Source organism: Sceloporus undulatus, chromosome 3 (genome assembly GCF_019175285.1).
Source record: "Sceloporus undulatus isolate JIND9_A2432 ecotype Alabama chromosome 3, SceUnd_v1.1, whole genome shotgun sequence".
NCBI lineage: Eukaryota > Metazoa > Chordata > Lepidosauria > Squamata > Phrynosomatidae > Sceloporus > Sceloporus undulatus.
In genome coordinates, this window is record NC_056524.1 from 235207941 (window position 1) to 235222427 (window position 14487).

A 14487-nucleotide genomic window follows, 5' to 3' on the forward strand; every position below is an offset into this window, starting at 1 on the left:
CTCCACTGCTCTGCTTAGGTCTTGTAGATTCAGGCCCCTGGCCTTCCTAATTGAGTCTAGCCATTCTGACATGCTGTCTTCCACTCTTCCTACCACCTTCTACCTTTCCTAGCATTATTGTCTTCTCTTATAAGTCATGCCATCACATGATGTGGCCAAAGTACAACAGTCTCAATTTAATCATCTTGGCTCCCAGGGAGATGTGTTCAAGGAGCCATTTCTTGGGCTTTTTAGCCATCCACGTTATCTTCAACACTATTCTCCAGCAGCACATCTTAAATGAATTGATCTTCTTCTTGTCCACTTTCTTCACTGTCCAGCTCTCACTTTTGTACATGGTGATGAGGCATGCAATGGGTTGGACAATTTTAACTTTAGTGTTCAGTTGTTTATCTTTACTCTTTAGGATCTTTTCTAGTTCTTTCATCACTACCCTTCCTATTCCTAGGCTGCATCTGCACTGCAGAAATAATCTGTTTTGACACCACTTTAACTGTCATGGTATAATAAATGCACCATGAGAAACCAAATAATATGGATAAGTGCATTGCAAGAAGGTTTCAGAAAGAATCTGTTAAAGCAAGGATAAATGACTGGGCAGGAGAGGATTCAAATAAAGCCCTTGTCTCCCAGCAGTATTTCACAGGACCTTTTAAAAGATATTGTTGTTGGATGTTCTTTTCTTTTCTTTTTCATTCAAATGATTAATGAGTAGAAACTTCTTGCTATATACAATCCTGACATTTGGATTGAAGTGAAAACAAAAAACTGAAAACAAAACAACAACAGCGAAAAAAGGAATGAATACAGCATTGCAAATACATTTTCATTTGTTACTACCAGAAGCACTCAGAAATCTCCTTCTGGTTGTGAAATCCAGGTGGCTTCTGTCCTTTACCCAGTGAGAATTTTGTTAACTATTTTCAGAAAGATTGGTGTTTGCAAGAATTGTTGGGTAATATGACTGTATGCTCTACTCTTTCTCTTCCATTTCACCTCTATGTTTCCACTTTATATTTCTTGAGTACACTTTCATTTTGTTTTATTTTTTAATTGGAGCAAGGTTACAGCTATTTTCTTAAGAAATTGTTTTGTTTAGAGTGGGGATCACACAATTCTGTTAGTAATAAAATATAATAGTTGTTACATAGAGAACATTCTGTGGTTAAGGTACACATTTAGAAATGTTTAAATAATCTCCTAGATGCAACATTAGAAAACAACTATGGAATACCATAAAACTGTTAACAGAAACATTGCATTATCACACCTCCTCCATTTTAGATCCACATCTTTAACATTACGCAGTTATAGTGCTATGATTCCACTTTAACTACCATGGTTTTGCCTATGGAATACTGGGACTTGCTTTCGTGGGGAGGGTATTTAGGGCCCGTTCCTACTATGATTTAAACCTATTTGCTGATTGGTTTATATGTGCCTCATTCACACTGGAAACAATTTCAGACCCAACTATGTTCAGTTTGAATCATGGAGAACTGAAGTGAAGCGAGGCAAATGTAAAAGAACCCCCCTTTTTTTTTAAGGCGAATCATTTGGAGGTTCTTTTGAAAAGAATCGGTTTGCAATCATGTTCAAAAAATGGGAACGACATTTGGATCTCAATCAAATCGCACTGGGGGAGGGACTATGGAAGGGAGTTGGCAGAGAGGTGTAACCCATCCGACCCCAAGTTTTGGGGAAATCCGTCCAGGTGCCAAAGTTAGGAGTTCGAACCCTGCACAGGGAGAGAAGGAAGACGCTGCTGCCACCCAGAGTGCAGGGATTCCTACACTTGGCTAGATTCCTCCTTCATCCTCAAGTCCATCACCAACCTCCCACCACCACCCAAAATCACCAGGCACCTCTTACCTCGCAGAGACTCCAGTACAGCTCATGGGGCCACCCAAAGTTGCAGATCTTCCTGTTTATCTGTGTGTACAAGCAATTAGATTTTTAAAATTACACCGATGACAAAGAGAACATGATACTGAGATTTCTTCTTTGTCCATGAAAGCTAGAAACTTATTTTAAAGACATTTGACATTTAGAAGAACAGGATAGAAACTGCAGAGGAGGAATGGTACATGGTGTCATAGCACACCAGCTGTTTCTGATCCTTTGACAGTTGGCAAATGAAAAACACATGATAAAATGTTTGTTCTACAGGAAAATGGTTTCATGTCAATTTAGTGGCTGTTGTATGCAGTTACTTTTGTTGAATTGAAATGGCAGACTCTGCCTGTTCACTCAAACAATGCTTCACTCTTCACACATAGTACAGGGTTATCTTTTTTGGAAAGCAAGGACAAGGTACAATTACCATCTCACTGTTTCAAACCAACCTCACTCTGACAACTCTCACATTAAATATTCCTGCTATATAAGCTGTGATAATTGCTATTAGAAATATTCCTAATCTTCATTATATTTAAATAGCAACAATTTTCTTGATTATTGAGAGATATTTAATAATACCAACAACTGGTCTGGTTGCAATTGAATTTCCAGTACCTAATTGTAAAATGAAGTGTGCTCAAATGATCACAAATATTACACAATGAAACATAGAACTTTTGTTATCTGTACAAATAAAAACAATGATCTCGTGACTAGTCTTTTTCAGGTTCACTTTGTGCAAATATAGGGGGAGGGAGGAATTAAAAACAAAACCCATTAGGTCAGTCAAGGTCCTCAATAAAAGCCACATAGAATTGGCTAGTCCAGAACCTTCCCTTTCCCCATTCTCTTCTGACAGCTGCCTCAGCTGGAAGCTGGTGAGTCACTCGGTAATCCCGTGAGGCTGAGGCTGGCTTCTTAGGGGGCTTCCCTCACCTTGTTTTAGCCTGGCATGACTTCTTTCCCTTCTTCTCAAACCTTTTCTACTTGATTGCCCACTTCCTCTGGTCTGAACCTTGTAAGAAAACCCAGACATACGTAAAAATCCACCAATTTTAGCTCTAAAAAAAGAGTATATATCTGGGGAAAGGAGGATGTATTGTAACACAGTACATATAATGGTCTCTTTTTTTTTCCTGCTGAAAGTGGTTTCCTCTGTAAGTAAAAAACAGAAAAGAAAGAAGCTAAGCCTACTAGAGAAGGGAGATAGAATTATGCTGACCAGCAGAGAACACAGATAAAGAACAGATGGGCACATATGACTAGTTGAGGGATGCAGAGTAAATATGTGATCTTTCCAGAGTTAAACTCATGAATTACAGTGGGAACATTCAGCATGTACCTAAATCTAACTGATCTCACTCACTGAAATCAACACACATTTTACTTTACATGCTTACTTCACACTTACTTCAAAGTTAGTCCAATTAAATTCCATCTGAACAGTTTCTGAATAAACATGAGGATCTTGTCACAATTACCTTAATGTGCTGAATCATGTCCATAACTGGCAAATTCTGTCAAATAAATTGTTTAAAACTGGGCTTCACTGAGTTGTTTCATAAGGAATCTTGCCAATAAAGCTCCATGTTAGGTTTGCCTTGGGGGTCACCATAAGTCAGATACGACTTGAAGGCACACAATGACAACCATTTTTGCACATGACATTTATCTGTATACTTGCCTTCAACATATTAGATTTCAGAGTAATATGCAACATAGAATCAGTACAAAATACAAAGAAAGTTAAAGCCACCATTCCCTCAAATCACGTTGTACAAACAAGCTACGATTGCTCAAATTACAACAGCAAAAAGATCTGTTAAAATATTTGCGTAAATGAAAATTATTTCATAATAATGAGAACAACAATTTAGGCACTAAGCAAACCTCTTTGTGGAGTATTCCATAATCGGGACACTAGTGTCCCTTACTAAAGAAGGATATGCTATCTAGTCATAAGGAAGGAATTTAGAGTTTCATAATTATAGAATTTAAAAGGGTGATTCAGTAGGATTGCATACAGTCAAAGTTACAATAACCATACCTTTATATCTTTGTTAAAGCCTTCCTTGCTATAAAATAATTGCAAGATCACACACAGGTATTCATGCTTACTAGGGATGCAACTGTCTACACCCTTACCTGGAAATAACTTAGACTTACTTCTGAGAAGACTTATGTAAGATTGTGCTGTTGATGTTGTTTCACTTGTCCAAATGGCCTGCATACATAACAGATGACACTATTCTTTTTATCCAAGATTTGTTTCACTGTTTTTACATATTGGGGATGATGTTTCCTTCTACTGCCAGTTCCTCTGACTCATAATCAAATACTGATCCCTGTGACTTTCCCTGCTATCATTGCAATTACTCCAGAACAGCCAGGAAGGGCATGGGTCCAGTATGCATGTGGTGACTCCCACCTCTCCAAGGATCCTGTCTTAGATTGCACAAACAGAAAGGTTTGGGCAAGAAGGGGTCAAGGTTACATGCACCAGACCTGTATCAGCTACAGCATCCTAGTCACAGCAGATCGGAGTTATTTGTCTCAGGGCGTCTCTTATAGATGCCCCCAACCCTAGTACATACAGAGTACATATAAAATGGCGGCACCCATTCTACATGGGCACCACCATTACATCACGACCGTGCCGCCTCCAAACGGGGTGGCGCGGACGTGATGTCTTGGCGCCGCAGAAGGGCACCTGTGGCGTCCTTTCCGCGGCGCAGGAAGGAGCTCCAAAACGGAGCTCCTTCCTGGTTTTGTGTCGCTGGCGCATCCTTCAAGGACACCCCTTTCCAGGCTGCGGGGAAGCAGCCTTTTGCTGCTTCCCCGCGGCCTGGAAAAACGGCGGATCGGGGCCTCAGGGCTGCTGCTATGGCAGCTGAGGCCCGATCCATCAGGGAAAGGAGCGCATACTGGCCGCCCCAAATGGGGGATCTGTAACGCGCCTATGTCTCTGTTGGTTTTTTGTGTGTGGTTTTGCGTGTCTCAGCAACTTTTAACATCAACCACGGTATCCTTCTGGGTGGCCTCTCTGAGATGGGGCTCAGGGATATTTTTTACAGTGTCTCTGGTCCGTCTTGGATGGGAAGACTCAGAAGGTGGTGCTGAGGGATACCTGTTTGACATGCTGGCGACTATTCTGTGGTGTCTCTCAGCAATAGCAAGTACAGCGCGCGTTCCGGACTTCCCCGTGTAAAACAAATAATGCATATGCTTGAGCCCCATTTAAATGAATGGGGTCGTGGATGTGGTGGTGCAGCGGCGCCCCATTCATCCCTATGGGATGCACCACCCCTTCCTCCCAGTGCAGCTTTCAGCGTATGCTGAAACCCACGTAAAGTACGCCCGCGTATGACGCAGGTGCACTGTACATTTCTATACTGCTTATCAGTGCACTTAGGCACTCCCTAAGCGGTTTACAATGTGTAAGCTAATTGCCCCCAACAAACTGGATACTCATTTTAGTGATCTCGGAAGGATGCAAGCCTGAATCGAGCCTGAGCCCCTGGCTGGTACTGAACTCAAAATCTTATGGTTTGTGAGTGGCTGCAGTAGAGGCATTTAACCACTGCACCTCAGGGCTCAGTATTGCCTCTCATGCTGTTTAATATTTTACATGAAACTGCTGGGAGATATCATCTAGAGTTTGGAGGTTCTATGTCATCATTACACTGATGCACATAACACTCTCTCTTCTTCCCATCCAGTTCCTAAGAAGCTTTTCTGTACTATCTGTTTAACTGATGTTTTAGGGGAGGGAGGGAATAACTGGGATGTTGGGTTTTGTATGGATTCTTTTAATTGTAAGCTGTCTCAATTGTCTTTTTGACAGAGAGGTGGGGTAAAAATAAAGCTTATTATTATTAAACCAGTGTCTGTAATGATCTGGATGAGGGCGAACAAATTGAAATTTAATCTAGGCAAAACCGAGGCACTCCTGGTCAGTCGGAAGGCAGACCAGGGAATAGGATGTGGTTACACTCCCCCTGAAATCTCAGGTTTGCCGCTTGGGTGTGCTCCTGTACTGAGCCTGGATGCCCAGGTTTTGTTTGTGGCCTGGAGTTCAGGTACATTTAACATTTATGTATCAATATAAATTTAATAATAAGAATAAATGATGAGATTTTATTTGCTAATAATGAATGGGGAAAATGTAATGGAGAATTTCAGATAAATTTTCATCTCTTTTACAAATATGTTGTTAATTTTTAATTTAAAAGCCCTTAACACAAAACAAATTAAAAAGTGGCCCTTGAGCACTTACTTGGTCAACCTGAAAGATGGTCACTGGTCCCATTAAAGTAATTGTTCACCCTTTTACTAAGCCATCCACATTTTAGTGATCCTTACAATGTACTTCTATGTGGCAATGATTCTGTGGCTGTCAGCTTTGTAATGCAGAATATGATTTAGTGAGTCTGTTATCACTAGCTGATAAGTGGAAATAAGCACCTTTGACTATTGATTGCTAATTAATACCAAATTTTGCTGGCCCCAAATATTCCTCTTCTGTTATATCACATTGAAAGGAATCTTTTCCTGTAAATGTTCCATTTGTATAGTGAATCTGTATCCAACAGTTATATATCCATCTGCACTGAATGTTCTGAAACCTTCTGCTTATATCCTCCTACTCCTATGCTGCTAAAAATACATCTTCCCAAAAGACTTGGATTTTAAAAAAAACTGATTCATATGCTACATTTGCAGTCCACCCAAAGCAGCTACTGTATATTTTATCACTTAGTTTCTTCCTGGAGCCATGGTTATTGCAAAATGGGAATGGGTGACACTAAGCCACTGTGAATATGAGTTAACATCTGAATTCTTTTTGATTTTTTTCCTTTTCAGCCCAGATACATTTCAGAAGGCTACAATTACTGCTCCACACTCTATCTGGAGTATAGGGATAGCTACAATTTCGAAATAATTTTTAGCACTTGCTTAATGGCACAACTCTAGACATGTTTGATCTGACCCCAGGACAGAAAGCTGTGCCTCATACTGAGTCTATAGTTTTTGTTCTACCTGTTTCACAGACAGGGATGACACTTATTTTCCCAATTCATCTCTGGTAAATGTATTTTCTTGAGCAGAAAGATCAATTCATATATAAGGAACCCAGAGCCAAGAAAGGTTACATTTTGGGACTACAGCTGGCTGGTGGAATTCTGGGAACTGCAGTCCAAAAAGTAATCTTTTCAAGCTCTGCATAAAACATGCATCTTACACAGCAAAAGCATAAGAATCCCCCCCCCCCTTTTGTCTGACAGCCTTACTCACTGCTGGATCACTGCTAAAACAATTTGTTCTGTTGGCATCTTTATCCGTTCAGACATGCAACCATTCACAGTTGGGTGAGGATTTTGGTGGGCGCAAGAAAAGTTTCTTTAATGAGGAAACTTTTGGATTGTAGCTGGAAGTCATCGTTTCTTGTCTTGCCAAGAAAGAAATCTTCTCCTATAATCTTAACTGTCTCTTCTTTAACGGTGAGCAATTTCATAGTGACTGCCAAGCTGCCTTATGTCCTATTACTGTAAAAGAGGGATATTGATGATGATGATAAATTATTATTGAAATAAATGTATTGCTGTTGTTGCTGTTATTTTCATTGATAGCCAACTTTTCATTTATATCCTACCATGACTATCCAGCTGAGTCCATTATTGGAAAGGCAAGATATAAATGAAAATATTATGATTAATAATAATAAAATTATAATACAATATTATAAATAGAGATCTTGTAGCACCTTTGAGGCTAATTGAAAGAAGGCGGCAGCATGAGCTTTCATAGACTTAAGCCTACTTCCTCAGGCTCAGATGCATTTGGAGGAAGGAGACTTAGAGCTACAAGAGCTCAGGCTGCCAACTCCTTTCTTACAGTTAGTCTCAAAGGTGCTATAAGATCTCTCTACAGACTAACATGGCTATATCTCTGAATGATAAAATATTGTTATTATTGTTTATATCCCGCCTTTCATTGATACCCCACCATGACTATCCAGCTCCCTCGAGTCCCATCCTTGGAAAGGTGGGATTATAAATGAAATAACCACAAAATTACTATTAACATCCTCCTGCCATTCGTTTATATCCTGCCATGACTTACCACTAATAATTGCTGCCGCGAGAGTCCAGTGATGGGAAAGGCAGGATTTAAATGAAAATAACAATAAAAGTATTATTACTGCTTGATTGTTTTAATAATTTGAGTGCCATTTTATTGTTACAAGGGAATTGTAATTGTTGTGTTTGTGGGAGGGATAATGGTTTCATTGTGTTTCGTTATATTGTTGTATTTTTACCCTGACGGAGAGGCGGGTTATACATAAATTATTACTATTACTATTATTATTATGCCTCCCCTTTATATCCCGCGCCATGAGTTCCAAGCAGGATGTAAATGATGGTAATAATAATAATAATAATGATAATAATAATGTTATTGTTATCCTGCCTGTCGCTTATCTCCGGCGCCATGATTCCTGAGCAGCCTTGAGTCCCATTGGTAGAAAAGCAACGGCAGGATATAAGTGATAATAATAATAATAAGAATAATAATAATAGTAAGATTATTGTTACTTTATTGTTATTGTTGTTTTCATTTATCCCGCCTTTCCAATCCTGGGGCTCCTGGGCCACTGAGGAATTCACAGCAGCGAGGAGGAGGAGGAGGAGGAGGCGTCTGCCTTAGTGCCTTCAGTCCTCCTCCTCCTCCCTTTCTCCCGGAAGTGAGTGAAGCGCCTGACAGACAGACAGACAGCCAAGCCCTGAAGCGTGAGTGTTTCCGGTCCACAGACACTTCCGGTCAAAAAAAGGAAATCAAAAGATGGAGCGGCGCAGCGCATGCGCGAGACACTCCCTCCTTCCTCTTTCTCTAACACCTTTCATCCCCCAGCCCTGGGCTCCCGTCGTCGTTGTGCCGCTCAGGCCACGCCTCCTCCTCCTTTCCCTAGCCAATCAGAGTGGGCGGAGTGGGCGGGGCCGAGCGGGCCAAGCCTTTTCCTGTTGTCGCGGCGCTGCTTCTGTGTGTGTATACAGTCGGGTCAGGACTCAGGAGGAGGAAGAAGAGGCAGCGGCGGCGGCGGCGGCGGCGGCGGCGCGTGAGGGCGCGCGCCCGTGAGAGTGAGGGACCGCGGGATCGCGCGCCGTTGGGCCTCCTTTGCCTCTGCCTTCGCCATGGCCGCCGGCGACGGGGGCGACCCCGAGGTGCGGGTGCTGCAGACGCTGCGAGGGAAGATTTGTGAGTCACGGGGAGGGGTCGGGCGTCTCTGTGCGCTTCGTACGAGCCGGAAGAAGGGACGGCCTTCGCCTCCATGGCTGCGTCCGCTCCGCACTGGGGAAATAACCCGGTTTCGCACCCTTCTGGCTCAAGGCTGTGGGGTCCTGAGTGTCCATTATGCGCCGTTGGCAGGATTGATGTGCTTATCCACTTGGTTTTCTGTATGTGGAAATAGCTATAATAATAACAACAACAACAACAATAATAATAATAATAATTTCACTTTGTTAGATATGGAGGGATACAAATGAAAGGCAGGAGAGACGTTAAATAGCAACAACAACAATAATGGTTTTATTGTTATGATTGCCCTTTATATATCCCACTTTTTCATTAATGGGGCTTAAATGAGAACAACCACCATAAAAATAATTTCAGTATTGTTATTATTATTACTCTTTGTATCCCGCCTTTGCAGCAATGGGACGCAAGGCATCTTGGTAGGATGTACAGAGCATAATAATAACTATTACTATTATATTATTATTATTATTATTATTATTACTGTTTCCATTTATACCTTTGCAGTAATGGGACAAACTACAGTTCCCAGAATTCCACAGCCTTGAGCCAAGGCAGCTGAAAGGGTTTCGCACGGGTTATTTCCCTTCATCATCATCATTATTACCATTCCTGTTATTATTATTATTGTAGTTGGCCCTCCTTATCCGCTGATCTTCTTTTTATCCACGGATTCAAGCACCATGCTTGGAAACGTTCTAGAAAAAGCATAAATTTAATGGCATCCATGGCTTTTGTGATCCACAGGGGGGATTATTATTATTATTATTATGACAGTGGGCCCTTGGTATCCCGCTGGGGTTTGCTTCCAAGACACTCCCCCCACCTCTCTGGATAATGAAACCCATGAAGTCCCATTAAACCAGTGGTTCTCAACCTGTGGGTCACAACCCTTTTGGGGGGGGAGTCAAATGACCCTTTCACAGAAGTCGCCTAAGACTGTCAACACATATTTCCTATCATCTTAGGAACTGAGGCCATCCGTCAGGGGTCACCACAACATGGTCTCACCATTAGGAAAGCTGAGAAACCCACTGCATCAAATTCAGTGGCACAGTCAAATGGTGCTCCTTTCTTGCACAAAACGGCTGTTCTTCTATCTCACTTTTCTCCCGATATAGCAGTGGTTCTCAACCTTTGGGTGTCAAACGACCCTTTCACAGGGAAACCGTGACACATTTCCGATGGCCTTAGGAACCGGTTTTATGGTTGGGGGTCACCACAACATGAGAAACTGTATTAAAGGGTCGCGGCATTAGGAAGGTTGAGAACCACTGCGATGTAGGGACCCAAGGCAGCAAACCACAAGTTTAAAACAATAGTTCAGGCCAGGTAAAAAAGACAGCAGCCAGTTTGGCCTTAGTGGTTGGACAGACTACACTCGGAAGACCAGGGTTCGGTTCCCAGCCCAGCCACAAAACCCACTGGGTGACCTTGGAGGGATCTGGTAGCACCTTTGAGACTCTCTTAGAAATAGGTAGCATGAGCTTTCATAGACTTCAGTCTACCTCCTCAGGTGCATTTGATGTCTACGAATTCTCACTGCTTTCAGTTAGTTTCAGAGGTGCTACAAGAGCTCTCCACATACTGATTCTACAGACTAACATGGCTGTGTCTTTGAATTCTACCTCTATGGAGGCCTTGGGCAAGTCACACTCTCTCAGCCTCAGGAAAGGCCATGGCAAACCTCCTTTGAACAAAGGTTGCCAAGAAAACCCCATGATAGGGTTGTCTTAGGGTCTCCGTAAGTCGGAAATGACTTAAAAGCACAGAACAACAGTAACAACAAGTTAAAATTCTCAGCCAGAATCAGTTCCAATGAATCATCAGACTACAAGACCCTAGATTCCACAGGATGTTGCCGTGGCAGATTAAAAGGAAGCCTAGCACTATAACTGCATAGTGTGAATGAGTCCTCAAGGTTAGATACAGTAGTTAGATCTGGGTGGTGGGTCGGAGTTTCTCTGTTTTTTGTGATGGGGAGGGGATTGCTGGCAACCGACAAATTAAGGTTGTGGAGAGGATGTGTGTTGTGTGCCTTCAAGTTTTTTCTGACTTCTGGCAACCTTAAGGCAAGCCTATCATGGGGTTTTCTTGGCAGGTTTCTTCAAAAGGGGTGGGTGTGTGTGTTTGCCATTGCCATCCTCTGAGGCTGAGAGAGAATGACTTGCCCCTGTGGGTTTCATGGCCAAGCAAGGAATCAAACCCTGGTTTCCAGAGTCATAATCCAACACTCAAACCACCACACCACACTGTCTCTGTGGAGGATAGGCAACTCCTCAGTCTAGAAAGCAGAAGGGCTCCACTCATTGAGGGAAGCCACCTACCAGATTTCCTAACCATTACTTGAGGGAGGGTGCCGCATACTACATTGAGCATCCAATCTTGGCTGCATGAGGACTGGGTACAAGCCCATGTTTGGAAACAGCTGCTTGGTGCGTACTGTTGTTGAGAAAAATTTGTGCCCAATAAGACCTGTTAATCTTTCAAGGGTTACAAGACACTAAAATATCTTTGATGCTTTGAGGGAAAATGCATGGGTGATTTGTAAAAAAAAAAGGCTTTGAAAATCTCTCAGTGCTTCAGTGTATTTAAAACTCATAGAACATCTCAATATTGTGGAAGGATTTCTATGTACTGGTTAGCCCATGGCTCTACAAACAGTGGTTCCCAACCTTCCTAATGCCTCGACCCTTTAATACAGTTCCTCATGTTGTGGTGACACAAACCCATGAAATTATTTTCGTTGCTACTTCATAACTGTAATTAAATAGATGTTTTCCAATGGTCTTAGGCGACCCTCATGAAAGGGTCATTCGACTCCCAAAGGAGTCCCGGCCCACAGGTTGGGAACCACTGCTCTACAAGGATGAGAATATTTTCTTTTAAAGTATGTGGAGAACAAGAGCAGAGAGAGGTTTGACAATCTTAAGGTCTAAAGCACACAGCAGAAATAATTAATTTGAGACTGCTTTAACTGCCCTGGCTCAGTGCTAGCAAATCCGGGAAATTGTACTTTATTGTGGCCCCAGAGCTCTCTGTCAGAGAAGGATAAATGTCTCACAAAACTACAGTTCCCAGAATTCCCTAGTATTGAGCCAGGGCAGTTAAATCAGTCTCAAACTGGATTATTTCTGCAGTGTGTTTTTGACCAAAGGCACAGAAGACTCTAGGTCTTCTCTGGGTGGCTTTCAGCTGAAGATCCATCTCAGTAGTGCCCCCCCCCCCACACACACACACTTGTTTGTAGAATGTCCTGTCAAAGGAGCCCTGCCTGGCAACTATATGAATGCAGGGCTAAGGCCATTCTCTTCTCAAAGGCATCTAGTTTTAGGTTGTTGATTTTATTTTTATTTTACTATAGTTTTGTTACAGACTCCTAACATGTTTTGGTGCTGATTATTTGTTGCATTGTGGCCTTACTTGATGACTTTGTATTCTATTCGTTCACCACTTGGACGGCATATAACATTTTAAATAAATAATTGGGTATGTGTAATTTCATAGGAAAGATGGATCAGAAAGACAGAGGAATGATTTGAACATAGGATATTGCAACTGAACTTAACAGGAGCATTTAAAGGTGAATTAACAATTTTCACCTTCAAGCTTATGTTCTGTACAGGAACAAGAGAAGAGAAGTAGCACCATGTTGCATGTTATCTACCAATGAATCAGGCAGGAACAGTAGCCCTACCTTAAAGGAAACTGAATACCGGCTATGGGGATTATACACCACCTGGATTATCTGAAACATCTCTACAGTTCATGCTGGATGCTCCTAGGGATTTGTTCTTCCCATCTTATATACAGACTACTAAGCCTTGTCATGCAAAAATGATACTAGACATCTATTGACACTGTTGACAATTCACTTCTTATATACATGTTATGGTAGGGTGGAAACAGAAAGCATAAGAGAGGCTTGAATGTGTACATAAACCAGTGGGCTGGGCCATAGTTGTAACTGTCAAAGCAACTGGGCCGGTCCATTCTTAATAGCTCAGCAAAATTGTAGCTAGTTGATAGGAAGTCCTGAATACCAATGGAAAATGTTTTCCTTTGATTTGAAGAGAAAGTAGAAAAAAATTGAAATTAAAATGTTTCTTGAGACAATGTTCTGTTTTGTGTCTTAAAATGAAACAACAGACAAAGAAACAACACATTTGTTTCTTTTAGATTGTTATACAGCAGGAACTTGGTGCAGGGTTTTGTTTTTTTTAGAAAGGAACTCATTATGTTCTTAGATACCTTAATAAAGTGGAAAGTTAATTGGGTCTCTGATACCTGGAGCAGAAGTAGCGAAGAAGTAAGATAAACTGGAAATAAATATTTTATAATATTATAAAGGTAAAAAAAAGTGGTACTGATTTGAGCCTGACGTACATTTTAGGACAGCTAGAACAAACAGGATGTAGTGGTTTTCCTATGGTGGGAGGGACTGAAGTACATTCATGTAAGTCGAACGTAACCCACTTCCTTTCTCACGCCTCTATACAGTCTTCTGGAGAATGACTTGCAGCATGTATAACTTCCATTTTGATGTGTAACTTGATTTCATAATGGTTCCGTTGAAAAGTATAGGCTGTGAAAGATACTTTTAATTATATAAGCACGTGTTTGATTTTAAATTGACGTATCAAACCTTTTTTGCAAGAAAAGGTTTTCAATTAAAACTCTTTTGAAAGATTGACGTGTTTAAAACACTTGTACATTTATAGCTAAACTGACATTTGAGTTGTCACTTTGCAAATCATAGCTAATTTTCTTAGTTTTCAACTGTCAAGTGTCTGGATAGCAACCTGATAAGTGCTTACACCTATGTGTAGTACACCCAGTAGTTAGCATTCTTGACTTGTTATGGTCTGAGCTGCTGGATAATCTACTGATGAGAGATACAGAATGCTTGCTTGATTGTTTCAGTGTAGTACAGAGTGATTGTGATACGTGAAAGTGGAAGCCTTCATATGCTGCCTCCTTCAGTAGGTCTGAATTTGGAAATTTGATAAGTGTATTTGAGACTTTGGGGCTCTGTTTTCATAGTGAGTACCTTCAGAGCCCCCAGAAAAAGAAAATATATTAACCATTATTGAGTGGAGCTCTCTGATTACTGGGTTCAATCAAGTAGTCTATTCAGGATGTAGGACAGTCAAGAATATCTATACTTGACCCTGCACTTTATTTTCTAAACTGCAATGAAGGCAGTTCTGACCAGGACCAGATTACTGCACATGTTAAAACAACTGTAAACTAGGGCTTTTAAATTGCTTA

General features: G+C 41.3%; 1 protein-coding gene and 1 long non-coding RNA gene across 5 annotated transcripts in view; one reads left to right on the forward strand and one right to left on the reverse strand.

Moving 5' to 3' along the window:
• Positions 1-380: 380 nt before the first annotated feature.
• Positions 381-8610, reverse strand: LOC121926860. 2 transcript variants are annotated; one of them, XR_006103099.1, is made up of 3 exons: positions 8496-8610; positions 7195-7445; positions 381-4123 (listed from the first exon to the last, which is right to left on the reverse strand). It is a non-coding gene; the product is annotated as an uncharacterized LOC121926860 (long non-coding RNA). The 2 variants fall into 2 exon arrangements; XR_006103098.1 differs by lacking the exon at positions 8496-8610 and adding an exon at positions 8023-8470.
• Positions 8611-8971: 361 nt separating this feature from the next.
• The window catches only part of RASA2 (RAS p21 protein activator 2), a 62525-nt gene continuing 57009 nt past the window's right edge, over positions 8972-14487 (forward strand). For all 3 annotated transcript variants that reach the window (XM_042457507.1, XM_042457508.1, XM_042457509.1), the window contains exon 1: positions 8972-9156. In XM_042457507.1, the coding sequence (XP_042313441.1) occupies positions 9093-9156 (64 nt within the window). In that variant the 5' untranslated portion in view covers positions 8972-9092. The remainder of the gene's footprint in view (positions 9157-14487) is intronic.